The sequence below is a fragment of the Ovis aries genome, chromosome 4 (assembly GCF_016772045.2).
Source record: "Ovis aries strain OAR_USU_Benz2616 breed Rambouillet chromosome 4, ARS-UI_Ramb_v3.0, whole genome shotgun sequence".
NCBI classification, from domain to species: domain Eukaryota; kingdom Metazoa; phylum Chordata; class Mammalia; order Artiodactyla; family Bovidae; genus Ovis; species Ovis aries.
In genome coordinates this window covers 42,081,850-42,101,781 of record NC_056057.1, presented here as the reverse complement: position 1 = coordinate 42,101,781, position 19,932 = coordinate 42,081,850, and the positions used below count along the sequence as shown (strand labels likewise).

The window sequence follows — 19,932 nt, the reverse complement described above, 5'->3', positions numbered from 1 at the left end:
CTGTGGGACAGGTCAGGAACCATTTACTAAAATGGATAGTTAAAATCATTTTAATAATGAAGTTATAAATACTGTTACAACCTCCTATTGCTTATGGCTAAAGATTTCTAACTGGTTGATATTATTGTGAAAATTAGATAATCCTGCTTGAGATTCCAAAAGAATCCCACTATATACAAACATTCCTCAAATCAATACATTACTTTCTTCTGAAATTCTATATCATGCCTATCAAACCAGGGGAGACGAAGCACATGTCATTAATACGGTTATTTTAGAAGATGATTTTGGTAACTTGGTTAGAAATGAAGTGAATAGTCCACACCTCAACATGCATGTCACCAGTTTGTGTTCATCTAGAGTTTGGTGGCAAGAATACTCAGAAGAACTATACCAAAAAGATCTTCATGACCCAGATAATCACGATGGTGTGATCACTCACCTAGAGCCAGACATCCTGGAATGTGAAGTCACGTGGGCCTTAGGAAGCATCACTATGAACAAAGCTAGAGGAGGTGATGGAATTCCAGTTGAGCTATTTCGAATCCTGAAAGATGATGCTGTGAAAGTACTGCACTCAATATGCCAGCAAATTTGGAAAACTCAGCAGTGGCCACAGGACTGGAAAAAGTCAGTTTTCATTCCAATCCCAAAGAAAAGCAATGCCAAAGAATGCTCAAACTACCGCACAATTGCACTCATCTCACACGCTAGTGAAGTAATGCTCCAAATTCTCCAAGACAGACTTCAACAATATGTCAACCATGAACTTCCAGATGTTCAAGCTGGTTTTAGAAAAGGCAGAGGAACCAGAGATCAAATTGCCAACATTTATTGGATCATCAAAAAACAAGAGAGTTCCCAAAAAAAACCCATCTACTTCTACTTTATTGACTATGCCAAAGCCTTTTGGGAATACCCGACCACCTGATCTGCCTCTTGAGAATCTGTATGCAGGTCAGGAAGCAACAGTTAGAACTGGACATGGAACAACAGACTGCTTCCAAATAGGAAAAGGAGTATATCAAGGCTGTATATTGTCACCCTGCTTATTTAACTTATACGCAGAGTACATTATGAGAAACGCTGGACTGGAAGAAACACAAGCTGGAATCAAGATTGCTGGGAGAAATATCAATAACCTCAGATATGCAGATGACACCACCCTCATGGCAGAAGTGAAGAGGAACTCAAAAGCCTCTTGACGAAAGTGAAAGAGGAGAGTGAAAAAGTTGGCTTAAAGCTCAACATTCAGAAAACTAAGATCATGGCATCTGGTCCCATCACTTCATGGGAAATAGATGGGGAAAAAGTGGTTGACTTTATTTTAGGGGGCTCCAAAATCACTGCAGATGGTGACTGCAGCCATGAAATTTAAAGACAGTTGCTGCTTGGAAGAAAAATTATGGCCAACCTAGATAGCATGTTCAAAAGCAGAGACATTACTTTGTCAACAAAGGTCCGTCTAGTCAAGGCTATTGTTTTCCAGTAGTCATGTATGGATTTGAGAGTTGGAATATAAAGAAAGCTGAGAGCCAAAGAATTGATGCTTTTGAACTGTGGTGTTGGAGAAGACTCTTGAGGGTCCCTTAAAGTGCAAAGTGATCTAACCAGTCCATCCTAAAGGAAATCAGTCCTGAATATTCATTGGAAGGACTGATGCTGAAGCTGAAACTCCAATACTTTGGCCACCTCATGTGAAGAGTTGATTCATTTGGAAAACTCTGATGCTGGGAAAGACTGAAGGTGAGAGAAGGGGATGACAGAGGATGAGGTGGTTGGATGGCATCACCCAATCAATGGACATGAGTTTGAGTAAACTCTGGGAGTTGTTGATGGACAGGGAAGCCTGGTGTGCTGCTGTTCATGGGGTCGCAAAGAGTCAGACACAACTGAGTGACTGGACTGAATTAAACTGAACTGAGCTTGGTGCATAATGAGTATGTGTGTGTTTGTGCATGGGTGCACATGGGCGCTCAGTTACTAAGTCATGTCTGACCCTTTGCAGCCTCATGGACTTTAGCCAGGCTCCTGTCCATGGGATTTTCCAGGCAAGAATCCTGGAGGGGGTTGACATTTTCTCCTCCAGGGGACATTCCTGACCCAGATATCAAATCTGCATTTCTTGCTTGGCAGGCAGATTCTTTACCACTGAGCCACCTGAGAAGCCCACATAATGATTACATTTTTCTAATTGGGAGAAAATATTTACAACATATATATCTTTTCAGACATATATTAATAGTTTCAAAATTAGTTATTTAAAATGCTTCCATGGTTATGTTTTTTACATCTTATTTATATAATCTTGCTCTTTTTTCTTTCCTTTCATTTACTTGTTATTTTAGCATGATAAAAATGTAAAACTATCTCCTTTTGTTATTTGTGGTTACAAATGCAGAGTATACAGAGTTACAATTTTTAAATGTAAATGTTTCAACTACAGTTCCTTTTAAAATGCTTTTACTTACTATGCTGCTGAGTCGTTGAGCTGATATTCAGATGCCCTTTCAAAGCAGGCCTGAATTCCTGGATCTCTCCACAGTCGTTTTATTACCTCCGCCAATTCAGGGGTCATGCTGCCATCTTCCAGGGTATTTGCCATCACACAAAGCTGTCGTTGGTCTTCCTGCAGCATTGTTTTTGTCAGAAGGATAAAAATGTGTTGTTACTTAAACTCACAAATTCTTTTGTTTTCCAAAAGGTCATTTTAATTTGGTGATTTTTACTTTAGCAGCAATTTCACTGAAAATCTATTCACTATGAAGTGAAGTGAAGTGAAAGTAGCTCAGTCATGTTGGATTCTTTGCCACCCCCATTGACTGGTACAGTCCATGGAATTCTCCAGGACAGAATACTGTGTTGGATAGCCTTTTCCTTCTCCAGGGGATCTTCCCAACCCAGGAATCAAACCCAGGTCTCTCGCATTGCAAGCAGATTCTTTACCAGCTGAGTCACAAGGGAAGCCCATTGTATCTTTAGGTTAATAGAACACAAGTATCTTATAATGAAACTTCTGGCTTATGTCCACAAAGCGAAAACTGTGAAATATTACATGATGAAATTAAGATATTTAGGTATTTATCACTGACTTCTAAATATGATGGAGAAAAGGATAACAGTATTTTGATGTAAGTCCACTGAGCTTCTAGAGAACCAGAATGCTAGTATCAAAGAGCAACAAGTCTAATCGAATCGAACACATTGTATTCCTTTGATCATGGCCATGTATTTTCCAGGAAATAAAAATACCAAGTAAGAATTGGAGTAAAAATGGAAATCAAAACTCAGTACTCTAAAATTATAGTTTAGAAATATATTGTCACTATTTACCATCACATACCTCTTTGTAATCATAAAAATTCCAATGGTAAACATTTTGATCCACATAAAGTTTTTGAACATCACTGTAGGTGTTGTCATGAGCATGATTTTAGGGCAAATTAATAGGGTAGAGGTGAGATTTCATTAGGAAGAGAAAAGAAGGGAAGAAAGTAAAGGAAAGAACAAAAGAGGAAAAGGAGAAAAGAAAACCAAGTATTGTGTCCTTCCTGATGGGATATTTAGAGGTGACAAGGGCAAAAGGAAGTTTGAGTAAATAACATAGTCCACAGTTTACTTAAACTAATGATCTAAAGTGGTCTATGACTGAAAAAATTTCATTAAGAATGTGAGTTTCAGAATAATTCAATTATTGGCCATGATGCCAGACCAGACAAATGGAGAAATTTAGGCTCAAATCTTGGTTGTCAGATTCCGAAGGCCATATTCTTTTTCCTGACTCTCTTTGGTGCATATTTTCATAACAACTCACATGTCACTTAGCACGTGAAATATCTCACATAGTCTTTACAACAAGAGTAGCATAGACACTATATTTTCTCTATCTTACAAATGAGGAAACCAAAACTTGGAGGTAAATTTGCCAAATCAATGAAGATGTAAGCATCAGAAAAAGAGGCAAGCCTAAACATATTTTCTGCAAAAATTAGGTGGCTACTAGTGAAGTATGTCCCACAAGACCCTGATGCCTTTCTGACACAACTCAATTTATTACTTGAAATTGACGATCAGCTTGTGTCACCATTTTACTAAAAATCTGCTCTTTGTATAAAAAACGAAGGGTGTCTGTAACAGTGTTAAAGAAAGGCTCGTTAAGACTAAAAACTTCATTTTATCTTTCTTCACAATCCAATTTTACTGCTAAGCCAAACTGGTCAGATGACCGTTAGGCCACAGATTTTAACTGGCCCAAATCAAAGGCTTTGACCTGTCGTTTTATTTTGTCAACACAAGATGAACTTTAAAATCCTTCCTCCAGATTAGTTGGATATGACAGGAAACTGCAGTTAGTGAAATATGACCAGTCACTTTTGCTGTCATCATTCTGTTTGCCTTTTTCCACATTAAAGTGCCATTTAGGACAAATGATGCAATGAAATAGTTGCTTAAACAATATTGTCCTTAGAGGGAAAAAAAAATCACATCCCTTACAAGCTTTACAAACCAAGCTGTTATGTACTCTTTCATTCTTTTAAATATATACCATTTGTTAATTTAAATATTCTTTATTTGTAGAGGTGTCATGAATATAGTCTCAACTTGAACATTTAAATTTCGGAAAGTCCTCTTGGTCATCATTTACTATGAGCTACGGGCAAAACACCCAATCAATTTGGTTTTCGTTTTCGGAGATCTTTTATATTTTAGTGCGGGTCTTCCCAGGTGGAGCAACTGGTAAAGAACCTGCCCGTCAGTGAGGCAGACGCAAGAGAGGAAGGTTCGATTCCTGAGTCGTGAAGATCCCCTGGAGGAGGGTATGGCAACCCACTCCAGTATTCTTTCCTGAAGAATCCCATGGATAGAGAAGCCTGGCAGGCTACCGTCGACGGGGTTGCAAAGAGTCGGACATGACTAAAGCTGCATGTAGAGGTAAAGTTGTTGGTGGTGATTTTCATACCAGACTACACATTGTTTCCACATGGGACACTTTAAAAAAAAAATTGATACCAGGACCCCCAACTCAAATAAAATGAATCTGAATTTCTGGATATCAGAGTCTGCAAAGGTAGGTTTAAAAATCTCCCAGGTCATTCAAATGTGCAGCCTGAGTTGAGAATTCCTTGCAACATATTTTTTTAAGCCATAAATAATATCTTATTAGACATACTGCAATTCAATTCTTGAAGTTTTTCTACAGTTATGATAATTAAGGAGCTTTCTAGATGGTGCTAGTGGTAAAGAACCTGCCTGCCAGTGCAGCAGACACTCATTCCCTGAGTTGTGAAGATCCCCTGGAGGAGGGTATGGCAATCCACTCCAGTATTCTTGCCTGGAGAATCCCATGGACAGAGGAGCCTGGGGGACTATAGTCCACAGGGTTGCAAAGGGTTGGACATAACTGAAGTGACTTAACATACATATAAATTTGGTCTCTTTAATTATCATGTTTAGGGGATTGGGCCCACCAATGAAATTTGAATTTTTGAAATACATCACACAAAAATTAGCAGCTATATGAGAAATTATCTTTATATCAGAGTCAAATGGATTGAACACTTAACTCCTACCGATTATCTTAATCCCAACAAACTCAATACAAAATTCCAAATTCCTTGCTGTGGTTCTGTTTTTAGCCATGTCCTCCTTTCTAATTTTATTTCCTCTCTCCCCCTCACCCCACTACAACCCTGTGCCTTTGTCCCTCTTCCCTCAAGACCCAGTGGACTCCTTACTATTCCTTGAACTCACCAAGCCCCCATTTCAAAGCTTTTGAGAATGGCTGATCTCTTCATGCCTTTCCTGTGACTCACTACCTACTTCATTTAGATCTCTTCGAATATACCACCACCTCAAGGATGGCTTCCTTAACACCCCTTTCATTCTTATACTTTCTCCCCCTTAACTGTCTTGATTTTTCTTCATAGTATACTTATTACTACATGTATAGTACACAATTCTTTACATATTTTATGTTAGATTATAAGTATATATAGGCAGAAATTTTATTTTTTTGTTTTTACATCCTTAAAACCAAGAACAGAACCTAACACATAGTATATATCCTTGAAATATTGTTGAATGAATGAATCAATTAAATGAATATACTAATTAGCTCAGATTTGATCTAGATAAATTTAAGGGATGTTTAATCATTGTCCAAATATTAATAATTCACTGCAGGTTTGAGTGGCATCCTAAATAAATTTTATTTCCCTATCATGTATTTGGAAATGTTTGGGAATTATGGTGGTTCTAGAATAACTCATTTTCTTTATGTTGGGTAGCTCTAGAACTATGTTGCATAGAAAGCGAAATATGTTTCCTCAATAAGTTTTCCAGACTTTCTTCATCAATATTTGGAACCTCAGATGAACCTAGAACCTTGTGTAACTCATTCTGAACCCTAGAATCATATTTTGAAAGATTACAGAAAAAATACATCAGGGAAGGAAAAGATATCATAGCCTAATAATTTGCAGAAATGTTAGGTTTAAAATGCCAAGTTTTAATTACAGGATTTTCAGAAGCTTTGCTTACAAATATTGTTTGTGAATTTCCTAAAACTTGTTACAGTGCATATGTATCCTGAACTTATTTGATTATAGAGCTTTTATCATAGACCATCTTGAGTAATCAGTGTTCTTTACTTCAGATTAGAGGATTCACTGCATAGGGTGCTTTGTCAAAGATGGTCACCACACCCACGATGTGTGTTGTAATTTTCAGCATTCTTTCAGTCAGTCTAGTGACTGTTTTAGATTTCTAAAATAGAATATAGTAGTATTGAGAGAGAATAAGTAAATGCCTTTATTATTTCCGTTTTGTTTCTTCAACTTTACCATCTTTAAAAGCTTTTGAAAGAGCTGATGCTTTATAACTACTTGGTCAACACCACTTTTTCTTCTCTAGCAGGCAAATAACTATTTCCATCTAATTTATGGCTGATTCTTCAGTATATTCCTAGTGTCCAGTTAGTTGTCTGCCAAATAGATAATAGTTTAGTGAAAAACAACTTTTCAAATGATATTAGTTGTATACTTCAATACATAAATGTTAATGAGCCTATATTCTCTATGAGTATTAGAAAGTAATAATATCTAATACTGGGAGCTTATATTCTTTCATAATTAGAGTTTGTGTGGATTTATTATTCTTGCTTCCTCTTGTAATAGTCATTGTCATTTGATGATGAAAGCTAACACTTTGTGGATAAAAAACCTGAAACAAGTATCTTGTCCAAAGTTGCAGAACCAGTGACCAGTAAAGCTTATGTATATTCTCTGTTAGAAATCTTTCTCTTTTTGAATGGCAATCTGTGTGGTGAGGTAAAAATTGTTATGTAAAAATTTATATACTGTATATATAAGTTGGAAGCTAAACTGAGAGTCACAGGACACCAGAACTGTGAAAGCCACACTTAAGTGCTTAGCAATTAATCTGTCAAACAAATAGTCTGAGTCAGGTAGAGAGTATATTAATCTCAAAATCAAATACTGAAGAACAATGTGATTGAAATTGCTATAATCTACATTAATTGAAATAAAAGTATGAGCTATGTAGTACCTGACAACTGTGATGCTTGATACTTGAGGACATAGGTACTTCTGAGAAGTTATATCAGTTGTTTAGTGCTGCTTAAGTTACTCTATTTACACCATTTAATGTACAGTTTGAATAAATGACATTTCTTTTTATTTTGTAGTTAGCATAATGGCAGCAATGTACAGAGTCTGTTTTCATCCCACCTTCATGCCAGATCATTAAGAATTTTAACCAACACATTCCAGGTCTTTAGTGATGACTGCTATCTAATTTGCAAACATTGGGCTTCATGAAGCAAAAAAATATAATTAACTAAGTAACAGTAGGCAAGGTTGTGACACAAATATATGGAATATTACACATGCAAACTTGCTAAATCGTTCTCAGAGGAATGTAGAAGGAATACCTGTTCTAAGAACTGTTATTGTTTAAAAGAAATAAAAGAAAAGAAGTAGTCCTAATTTTTAAAAATATTTTTACAAAACTCCTTATATAGGGAAAAGTACTATATAACAGAAGCCAGCAGAACTGAGTTTTGCCCTAAACTCTAGTTATTTAATGCAGGCCAAATTGCTAATCCTCTTTGGCCCTTATTATTATTTTTTTAAAAAATAAGGGATTATTTCAACTTGTCTCTTAATGGTCAGTTTAAAATCCTATGTTCTTAGAAAAGCCAGGGTCTGAGTAGTAACTGAACTATAAATGAACACTACATCACAGAATAATAAAGACCAAAAGGATATTATCACTCAGCTCCTTCAAGTTCGCCCTACACATGTGAGGAAAACTGTAACCTAGAGAAATATTATCTTTATCTTAGTGGAGCCAAGTTGTGGGGAAGCTAAAAATGGAAGGAACACCCAGCAGAAATCCTGACTCTGCTTTACAGTCTGTCCCAAGGACATGTGGAGCATTTCTCTGCTCTCTGCTGGACCAAAGGGGATTTAGGGACATGAAAGAGGTATTTTCCTTTTCATCCTAGTGACTGCCAAGAGTCATTTACATGGTTTAACCTTAAACTTCTCCAGAGGAGGGGAGAGCACAAGTATCACTGTCTTCTCTATACCTACTATATCACTCCTCTCTGTGTTCATTGTTAGTATGTGAAAGTGAAATTTGTTCAGTTGTATCTGACTCTTTGCTACCCCGTGGACTATACAATTCATGGAATTCTCCAGGCGAGAATACTGAGCTGAGTAGCCTTTCCCTTCTCCTGGGGATTTTCCCAACCGAGGGATCGAACCCAGGTCTCCCACAATACAGGCGGATTCTTTACTAGCTGAGCCACTTGTTAGTATAACAAGGTACCTAAAAATTACACTGGGAATAGTTTAGTTGGCATCATCCAGAGGCAATCAGCTGCTCCCAGAGAGAATAAAGGGAAATGGGTGAGTTCTTCCTATAGATTGTATACAGTCTGTTTCAGGATATGATTAACTACCGTTTTTTGCATAATACTATAGGTTTCATTTGCTAACTAAAATAGTTTTATGTGTTGGCACATAAATTGTTTTCAAGTAGGCAAAATTTTTATGCATTTTAACATAAAATCTTATATATTATAAAATATGAAAAAGAAGACAAATGAAACTATTGGCTACCTTGTAAACAAATAATGACTGAGTATATTTATTATGCAAACATTCTCTCATACAATTTTCAATTTTTTTAAAAAAATTAACTTTATAAAATAATCATTTCTTTGTGCCACAGTTGTAATTATCATTGAACATTATTGATAGTTGTAGTATTGTTATTAAACATAAAATCCCCATGAAATGGCTCCTAATTAAAATTAATATAGAGACATTACAGTTTGGTTTTATGGACTAGGTTCTTATATTTAGCAAATATAAGTATTTATATTCGATATAGTGTATTATTTGAAACTGGGCTTTCCTGGTGGCTGATTGAGTTCTAGGAAAACAGTTATTGTTGAGTAAGATGAGAGCACACAGTCAAAAGGAAAGCTCCATTTAAAGGAAAATAGGAAATCTTACACTAAACAGAATTAATACTTTCAAATTCATGTTTTATATTCTTAATTTTTGGTGTAGATTAATACTACAGATCTATAAGGTCCCACTGTTTTATGGTTCAGACTCCACTACAGCTGTCATTATTTGCATACTTACTGCACTTCTAGGATTTACATAATCAATCTCCAGGGTTGCCATGGCTTTCACAATAGCTAGGATGGATTGCAGTGTGTTACTGTAAATTACTGCTTTGAACTCCATGCATTCTTGCTCACTGTAACCATTCTTATGGATGATCCTATAATTTAAACATGAAAAGCTTTTGTTAGTTGGATAGTTGATTTTTTCTAATATTAAACACATCAATAATAATTTGCTTGCATAAAATTATAGTATACATTTTTGTTAAAAACAGAAGAATGTTACCCATGCATATAATAAATGGGAACAATTTTGTGGCTTTGAGTTTTTATTTTCATTGGGATTTAATGTAGCATTTTCTTCCTGAGCTCCTAAGCTAAATACAAAGAGGACTTAATGATTTCCTCTAGGTTAACTACAATTTAAAATGGCTAAATCATGAGCTTTTTACTGAGCAAGATTATTTCTTTCTGAGAGAAAGATTGTCCAGATTCCCAGGACAAAGATGTACACAGAGTTCTGAAACGTTTTTTAGTGTTTATAACATGATGTGTAGAGGAAATGAAGTAATTTACTATAGCATCCACATCTTTTCCTATCACTTAAGACTCACAGGAAAAATAGGAGTGCCTGCTTCTATTTATAACAGTAACAAAAGCATCCTTTTAAATGGTGGTAATTACCTTCTGTTCAGTCCCTTGTCACTGTTCCATGTGTGTACGTGCCACTGAGTTCTCAACGTTGAAATGCCTAGACATTTAACTTGGCTGAACTCTTCTTTCCCTTCCACTCATTCAATCAGAACTCAATTTTATTACTAGCGTTGGAATACACACCTATGAAAAGGGTCTCTGTGTATGCTGATCACTTTATTACATTTCTATTGCATAATATATTCTTGTTGTTGTTTTTTGTTTTTAAATTGCTTTTAAAATGAACTGCATGTTCATTAGGCATCATTTAGATGAGAGATTACTAGGGATTTGTGTTGCATCCATACACACAGAAGCTTTAGTATAGGGAGTAAAAAGAATACAAATGCCTCCAAAGACATTAAAACCTTCAAATGCAAATACTCTTAGTGGAAAGAGTAAAGGTAGTACCTATAACTATTATTTATTGTTTTTAGTATTTGATTGGCAATACTGGCTGTATTTATATTCAATACTTCAAGCATGGCCATATTTGTCCTACTGTATTAAACAATTAACTTAGGTGATTAAGATAGTCAATTAAAGACTACAGAGAAAAAACAGTAAAATGTTTTTATGGATACCTTAAGAATAAGTTCAGGAAAGAAATCCCAGTTCTCTGTCAAAAATTAAAATTAGAATATTACTTTAATTATTAAATTTAAATGGCAATTATAAATAAACCTGGGGGCATTTAGGTTTTCTTCCTGGAACAAGTTCTTATCTCTGTCCTTTTTTCATGGAATAAGAAATACCTGTCACCAAGCAAATTAACAGCAAAGTTAACAAAATCCAGCCATAGTGGGACTTGAGCAACACTGCTTTTCTAGGGGCTGCAATTACTGTGAGACAGAACTCTCCATCTGCAAGTTCATTCCTAGATCTGCTCAAATTAATAAGCATTTACTAGGCATTGTCGGCAACATATTTCAAACACTGAAGAGAATGAATGAAGTATAAAAGTCCTTCCTCCCTAAAACCATAGACCAGTGCTCTATTGTCCCATACGGTAGCCACACATGTTAATTAAAATTAAATAAAATTTAAAAGTTAGCTCCTCAGTCACATTAGCCACATATGGAGAACACAGATGTACTAATATTCCTGTCATCACAGAATGTGCTATTGGAGAGTACTAGATTACAGGAAGGTAGGGCATGAAATCCTATTTTTGTACAGTATGATAATGTATAGCAAAAATACTGGCAGGTGGAATGAACTAGAAAAAGTGATCAACCCAACTGGGAGAGGTGGTAAGGGATCAGGGAGGATCATCAGCAGGGATGATCAGTTAATTTTTCAGGGATAAATGGTTATTTCCAGAGAGTCAAAAGGAAAAAGAACACTTTGAGCAGAAGAATCAGTGTGGCCAAATAGATGCTTACAATCATCAAGCTTTCAGTATGTGCCAAACGTTGTTTTAAGTGCTTATGCGTCATTTTGTTTCTTGTAATAAGTCCGGACTTAAAGTAGGTATCAATAAAAGGTACCACCTACATTTCAAGGTAGAAGCAAAGGCATAAATACATAAAGATGTTGTCCGTGACTTATCCCATTAATGGGTGGTACAGCTGGTCAACACACACAGCCTGATTTCAGAGCCTGCGATCTTAGCCACTAAGCTATATTGCCACCCATGGTATGTTTGTCCATAGCACTGTGTAAGTTCAGCATGTCTGAGGCAGAAAGGAGGGGGGATTATGGGATATTAGGATGAAGAGATAGGCAAGAGCTGGACTCTGAAATGTTTAAGAGTTCTGGGAGTTTGATCTTGTTAGGTGAAGAGTTCAATTCATGAAAGAGATAAAATAGTTCCTGCAGAGATAGCTGGTGGCAGTGTGGCTAACACAGTGGAAAGAAGAGGAGAAGCAGAAACGAGATAGCATGATGCCACTGTAATCCAGGAAAGCAATGCTGAGGTTCTGAACTGGAGCAGTGACAGTGGGGTTAAGCGACATGTTTGGAGACATAACTTGTGCAGATGTTGCATAACTTGGTTGAAAGAGTCAGGGGTCACTGTAACTACACATAGATTTATTTCTGTAGAGGCTGCTGTGGCTATAATCATTGCAGGGGACTAAAGGACACATGGGAAGATAAGTTGTTTATTCTGATTTAGACCTATCCGTAAAATATAGAGGCAGATATTACATGCTTCCCTAGCTCAAAGTGTGGGCTTCCCTGGTGGCTCAGAGGTAAAGAATCCACCTGCCAATGTGGGGAACCCAGGTTTGATCCCTGGCTTGGGAATATCCCCTGGAGAAGGGCATGGCAACCCACTCCAGTATTCTTGCCTGGAAAATCCCATGGACAGACGAGCCTGGTGGGCTACAGTCCATGGGGTCACAAGAGTTGGATATAGTGACCAAACAACATCAGACTTCAAATAAACAATTTCATCATTAGTTGGGATCATTACGTCACCAGGATACATTCCAAAGAAAAAGATCCTCAAGCATAGTAAAAAATAAGTTCAAAAAAATGATTATCTTCTTCTCCTTTAGCAATGATGGTCCTTTGAAATTCTCCAGCAGTGACATAGTCATGAGATTTCACGTATTCAACTCCCCTTAGTATTTCATTTACTCATTTAGATATTGCATTCTTAAATTAGAGCATTTTTGTGCTCATAATATCCTTACTCAGAATTCAGGTCTATTTATTTTATTGTAAAGAGAAAAAAAATAGAGAAAAAATATAAAAACAAATTGAAATCTATGATGATAATAACTTTAAATATGGGTTTCATTTCCATGCATGCGAAATGCCAATTAAGTTAAAAATATTGTTTCTTCCTAATTTCAAATGGATCACTGACATATTTTGAAATGTTTATGGCTTATGCTCATGATATTAAGACCCTGAATCATACCTGCATTAATATATTTAAAACATAATTGCTTTTAGTAGTCATCTTGTTGAGAGGCAAAATTTGAAAGAAAAATGGAAATTATAATATTACTCATCTGTTGTGCTTACAGATAAAGGATTGGAGGAATATTTGCGCAGGAAATGTGACAGCTCTGCCACTATCTGTGGTTTAGAGACTATCGATTAGTTTTTCCAAAAGTACTTATTTAAGTCATAGTCAAATACATGGTCTCCCGTGTTGCAGGTGGATTCTTTACCAGCTAAGCCACAGGGAAGCCCATGTGGACAGACATCAAACAGTAAATATTTAAAATAGTGGGCACCTACTTCATTTGTTTCACAATGGTACTTTTTCCAGATTCTCCTGCTCCTGCAATAGAAATATGGGAGTGTTATCAACTGATAAACCAAGTTCTTATAGACATTAAAACCTGTGACTCTCTCTCTTGTGGGTTAATCTTTTACATACCACCCTCTTATGTAAAGAAGGAGAGTAATGAATCAGGACTTGAAACGTGTTATTGGCTGTCTACTTTCTAAGATAGTAGCAACCCCTCTATCTTGATACTAGAGTCAGATATATTTCTGGCTCCAAGGTAGAATGTGTTTTGTAAATCAAGAAGTTTATACCATCAGGAAAACATCAGTTCAGTTCAGTCACTCAGTCATGTCCAACTGTTTGCAACCCCATGGACTGCAGCACACTAGGCCTCCCTGTCCATCACCAGCTCCCAGAGTTTAGTCAAACTCATGTCCATTGAGTTGGCGATGACATATCTATATATTATTGCATTTGAATATAACTTTACAAAAGCTTTTCTCTCCTGAGTTTTCAACTTTCCCCTCGAATGGTTCCAACTTTATAGTCTCCGTGTGTGTCTTAGTCACTCAGTTGTGTCCATCTCTTTGTGACCACATGGACTGTACAGCCCGCCAGGCTCTTCTGTCCATGGGATTTTCCAGGCAAGGACACTGGAGTGGGTTGCCATTTTCCTTCTCCAGGGGGTCTTCCTGACCCAGGGATCGAACTTGGGTCTCCGGCATTGCAGGCATACGCTTTATTGTCTGAGCTACTAGTCTCTAGATCACTCCAGAATGTGTCTTCCTATATCCTATGTGATTAAATAGCAAGGGAAAAAAAAAAGACAATAATTTATTTCCAGAACTATTCAAAGCCTATTCTGATTGAGGATGAGCTTTTGTTTTCATCATCATGTTTATCTTGTTACATAGGAATTTTATGTTTAAACACAGAAAGCTGCCTATAACACTAAGCAAACCTAAAGAGCTGCTGGGATAACAATAACAAAGGAATGAATGTCTCACAGTGGGTTACACATTCCTGAGAGAAGGGAAGGGAGTGGCAGTAATACCATAGAGAACCAACTGCATTTATCTGGGGGCATCTATTTAGTTGATGATATGCAATATACAACTATATTTTAGTATTGTTGGAAAACATGTAAAAAGATACAAAATTCACATGATTTAAAATTTTTTAACATAAACTTTTAATGAAAAAAATATAACTTCCTGTGCTATACAGAAGAACTTTGTCGTTTACCCTTCTATATATACCAGTTTATATCTGCTTATCCAAAACTCCCAATTCACCCTTCTCCTACCCCTCCTACCCTGGCAACCACCAATCTATTTTCTATGTCCCTGATCTCTCTGTTTCATAGACAGGTGCATTTGCGTCATATTTTAGATTCCACATCTAAGTGATATCATGTGGTGTTTGTCTTTCTCTTTCTGACTGACTTCACTTATGATAATCTCCAGTTGCTTCTCTGTTGCTGCAAATGGCATTATTTCATTTTTGAATGGCTGAGGAGTATTCCATTGTGTATATGCCCCACATCTTTATCCTCTCACCTGCTGATGGACACTTAGGTTGTTTCTATGTCTTGGCTATTGTGAGTAGTGCTGCTATGAACATTAGGGTGCATGTATCTTTTCAAATTATAGTTTTGTCTGGATATATGCCCAAGAATGGGATTGCTAGATCATATGGCAATTCTGTTTTTAGCTTTCTGAGGAACTTCTGTACTATTTTCCATAGTGCTTGCACCAACTTATGTCACCACCAACAATGTAGGAGGGTTCCCTTTTCTCCACATGTCCTCTCCAGCATTTGTAACTTGCAGACATTTTAGTGATATCAGGCAACTTCTTGAAATTTGGGAATTCTGGGTTTATAAATGGGAGAAAAGCAGGGGGTCATCAAGAGTTGATAAAACCTGAATAATACAAATCTGTTCATAAAGTTTTTATATAGAATCACTAAACTTCAACATTCAGAAAATGAATATCATGGCATCTGGTCCCATCACTTCATGGGAAATAGATGGGGAATCAGTGGAAACAGTGTTAGAATTTATTTTTGGGGGGCTCCAAAATCACTACAGATGGTGACTGCAGCCATGAAATTAAAAGACGCTTACTCCTTGGAAGAAAAGCTATGACCAACCTAGATAGTATATTCAAAAGCAGAGACATTACTTTGCTGACTAAGGTCCGTCTAGTCAAGGCTATGGTTTTTCCAGTGGTCATGTATGGATGTGAGAGTTGAATTGTGAAGAAGGCTGAGCACCGAAGAATTGATGCGTTTGAATTGTGGTGTTGGAGAAGACTCTTGAGAGTCCCTTGGACTGCAAGGAGATCCAACCAGTCCATTCTGAAGGAGATCAGCCCTGGGATTTCTTTGGAAGGACTGATGCTAAAGCTGAAACTCCAGTACTTTGGCCACCTCATGCGAACAGTTAACTCATTGGAAAAGACTCTGATGCTGGGAAGGATTGGGGGCAGGAGGAGAAGGGGGCGACAGAGGATGAGATGGCTGGATGGCATCATGGGCTCGATGAACGTGAGTCTGAGTGAACTCCGGGAGATGGTGATGGACAGGGAGGCCTGGTGTGCTGCGATTCATGGGGTCACAAAGAGTCGGACATGACTGAGCAACTGAACTGAACTGAACTGAAACTTTAATAAATTGAGGATCACTCAATGTTCCTCAGGTTATAATTAACATTTATCAATAAAAATGTGATATTGAAATATAATATTGATAAAAGGCATATAAAAAAAAGATCAATGAGTGAATATTTAACCTTACACTAATTTCTGTATCCTTAAGAGAAGCAAAGGCTTTGATATGTTATTGTAAATTGAGTCATAGGACATGTTTAAAGTCTCTGTGCCTGTTAACTCTGGGCAAATTTCAAAGCAGCACTACTAAGACAATTTAAATTTCCAGGAAAAACCCAAAGTTAGGAAACCTGATAAATAGATGTAAACATATCCCTTACCAGCATGGTAATCAACTGCCTTGTTTTACTAAAACTAGTATAATTTTATGGAACAAAAGTCATGACTTCTAGCAGCCCTGAATCTAAGAATTGTATTCAAATTATATGAAAATCTGTATTGAATCAGAGGATCTTGACTACACTATCTAAATTTCTAAACCCACTGTCACCCACTATGGTCCTTTCCTTGCCTCACTTTTTTCCCTAGCAGTTACCTCACTCTACAAAGTAACACATTATTCACATATAGTTTTTAAATTTTCCTGTCTGCAAGCACTGCAAAGTAAATTCCACAAGGGCAAGGGAATTAGTCTGTTTTGTTCACTCACATATTGAAAGCACGTAGAACAGTGCTTAATAGTAGAATCTCAGTGAAACAAATGCATTATTTAAACTCAGACAGTACTTCAAAAGTAACATTTTGTCCTTGTGTTTTATGTCAGTTTCTTCACATTGAATGATTTCTCCCTGACTTAATGTTTTCTTAAACTCTGATGAGGAAATACAACTACACCTCAGTTTAATTCTACTTCACAGAACATTGGTTTTTTCTTACTCAGAGAAAAATTTTCTTATGTTTTTCTAAGAAAATTATGTATCTGTAGCTATCTGAAAGAACTGCCCACCCTATAGGATACTGAGGAATCAAAGTAGTGAAGCTATGATAAATAAAATAATTTTATTGCTGGTGATAATTTATAGATTCTTCCTCTTGGATAAACCTCCAGCATAGTTTGCTTTGTGGTTTAATGCTAGTCTTTTCCACACCACTCAGTGTGAAATGATACAACAAAGTTGATAAATACAAAATCAGCCTCAGCAAATTTGCTAACCTTTCTTTGTAGATTTTAAATCTAATCAAACAAAACTCACAGATGGGGCACAACCATTTAATAGAGGCTGCCATGTCTAAGACTGAGAAATTTGAGATTAAAGTGAAAATCACGTTAAAATATCACCTCACTTGTTTTCAGAAGACAACTGGCTATATTATTTTCCATGGCTAACGGTTATGTTTGTGAGGATGGCAAGAGTAAATCAATGAGCTTTGCACAGTATCTTGGTTTACTGGCTTTATGTAATTTGCTATTTTGCTCCAGACTGCATTGCTTTGAAAGAAAACTTATTCAATAAGATTACAAAACTGTTCTTGGTAGTTTTTAAAAAAAAACTAGATATATATAGAAGTAGATACAGTATATATAGTAGTTTTACTTCTATAAAACTAGAAGTAGATATTAGAAATCGCAGCATCATCCTACACAACTAAAAGATTTCTAGTATATCTTACTTCTCTAAGTATGTTTTCAGTTTTGCTAGATGGAAAATTGCAGAGTTCTGGGGATATGGAAGGAAAACCAATTGGCCCAATAGAAACCCCAGGACTTATCCATTCAGAAATATTTAATGTTGCATTTTCTTCAACTAGAGTGGAAGCACTGAATGAAAAAATTTTCGAGAAAATCTGAGAGGTTGAGAATGTCTCATTTTTAACTATCAGTTACATAATGGTATAATATCTATAATTTCTACAATGAAGTGAAAATAATTTAGATAATTTTAATATAATTTCAGTTATCTATCTTGAGAAGAATAATCTGTGTAAAGAATTTTCCAGAATTGTACCAGCGTATGTATCATGGACAGATATACATTTGAACCACTGTTGAACACATAAAAATTTTTTAAATAATCACAACTACATTTCATTAAGATCTGGCAAGGTCCCAGAACTATTTCTGGTGCTAATGGGTATGTTATTATACAGAGATTGTTGATAACTGATCATTCAAATGTGTGTCAAATAGGCAGAATAATCACTTTTGGAAAAACAGCATTACTCTTTAATGAAAATCTGTATGAAAACAGTATTTTCCTTTGAAAGATTTTAAAATAGCTACCGGCTATTTCCTGCTCCATGTGGTGACTTCAGGCTTATACATGAAGGCCCAGTCTAGGCAACTATAGGAATAAGATGAAAATTCCTGAAGAAAAGCCCATCTGTCTAAAATCTAATTTATTATTTGCCCTGCTGCAAAGTTTTTTTAGGAATAAATTATTGAGTCCCATTCTCACAATGTTTCTAGGTCTTAGTTCACAATAATCATTCCATTCTTGTAAGATTAGATCAAGCTACACAGCCAAATATAGACAGCAAAATAGCGTGTTTACGCAAGCCAAGGGCATCCTGAAATAATCTATTCCTTCCTAATTGTGATGGTGACTAATATTATTATCTGGGTCAAAGTGTAATGAGGGAATATTAATAAGCTATTTATTTCTTCGAAGTAGAAAATGTTTCAAATAAATATTTAAGTTTATACTTAATTCATACTTTAATACTCATAAATTGTTTTATTCTTAATAAGTATAAATTAGAGGTTTTATTCCACATTTTTCTTTGCAAATATATTCAAAAATTTTTAAGGGTACATGATGCCAATGAAGTGAAGTGTGAAGTGAAAGTGTTAGTGACACAGACGCGTCCTACTCTTTGAGACCCCGTGAGTCACCAGGACCCCATAACTCACCAGGCTCCTGTCCAAGGAATTCTCCAGAAAGAATGCTGGAGTTGGTTGCCATTCCCTTCTCCAGGGGATCTTCCCCACCCAGGGATTGAACCCAGGTCTCCTGTTTTGCAGGTGATTCTTTACTGTCTGAGCCAGCAGAGAAGCCATTATAGATCTATACCAGTAACTAAATTTCACCTAAACACACTCAAATCCTGCTCACTCATTCCATAACTTGTTAAAATAGGCAAAATGAAAACAAACCCTGATTTAGAATCCTGCAGAAGCTTTTTGGAGGTACTCTTAAATACACATAACTGTGCAGAAGGCTGAAACCTTAGAAGCCCACCAGCTGTGCATGCATCTTCTTTCTATACATGAGAATACCGAATCTAGTAGAAATTATGATACTCATCTACAGTCCTAGACCTAACTTAAAACAACGAAATTAAGCTCCTGCTGCTACTGCTGCTGCTAAGTCGCTTCAGTCCTGTCTGACTCTGTGCGACCCCATAGACGGCAGCCCACCAGGCTACCCCGTCCCTGGGATTCTCCAGGCAAGAGCACTGGAGTGGGGTGCCATTTCACTCCCGTACTAATACTATCAGTTCAGTTTAGTTTAGTCACTCAGTTGTGTCTAACTCTTTGCGACCCTGTGGACTGCAGCACACCAGGCCGCCCTGTCCATCAACAACTCCCAGAACTTGCTCAAACTCATGTCCATTGAGTTGGTAATGCCATCCAACCATCTCATCCTCTATTGTCCCCTTCTCCTGCTTTCAATCTTTCTCAGCATAAGGGTCTTTTCCAATAAGTCAGTTTTTTGCATCAAGTGGCCAGAGTATTGGAGTTTCAGCTTCAGCATCAGTCCTTACAATGAACA

General features: G+C 36.6%; 1 protein-coding gene across 2 annotated transcripts in view; it reads right to left on the bottom strand.

The window, feature by feature from the left end:
• Window positions 1-19,932, bottom strand: part of GNAT3 (G protein subunit alpha transducin 3) — a 57,087-nt gene that overhangs the window by 21,541 nt on the left and 15,614 nt on the right. Inside the window, exons 2-4 of one of the 2 annotated variants that reach the window (XM_004007811.6) lie at window positions 13,556-13,598; window positions 9,681-9,822; window positions 2,472-2,629 (exon numbers count right to left, since the gene is read on the bottom strand). In XM_004007811.6, coding sequence (XP_004007860.1) covers window positions 2,472-2,629; window positions 9,681-9,822; window positions 13,556-13,598 — 343 coding nt within the window. Of the gene's footprint in view, window positions 1-2,471; window positions 2,630-9,680; window positions 9,823-10,348; window positions 10,412-13,555; window positions 13,599-19,932 lie in introns of those variants that run through there. The other variant, XM_060414640.1, reaches the window with a different exon arrangement.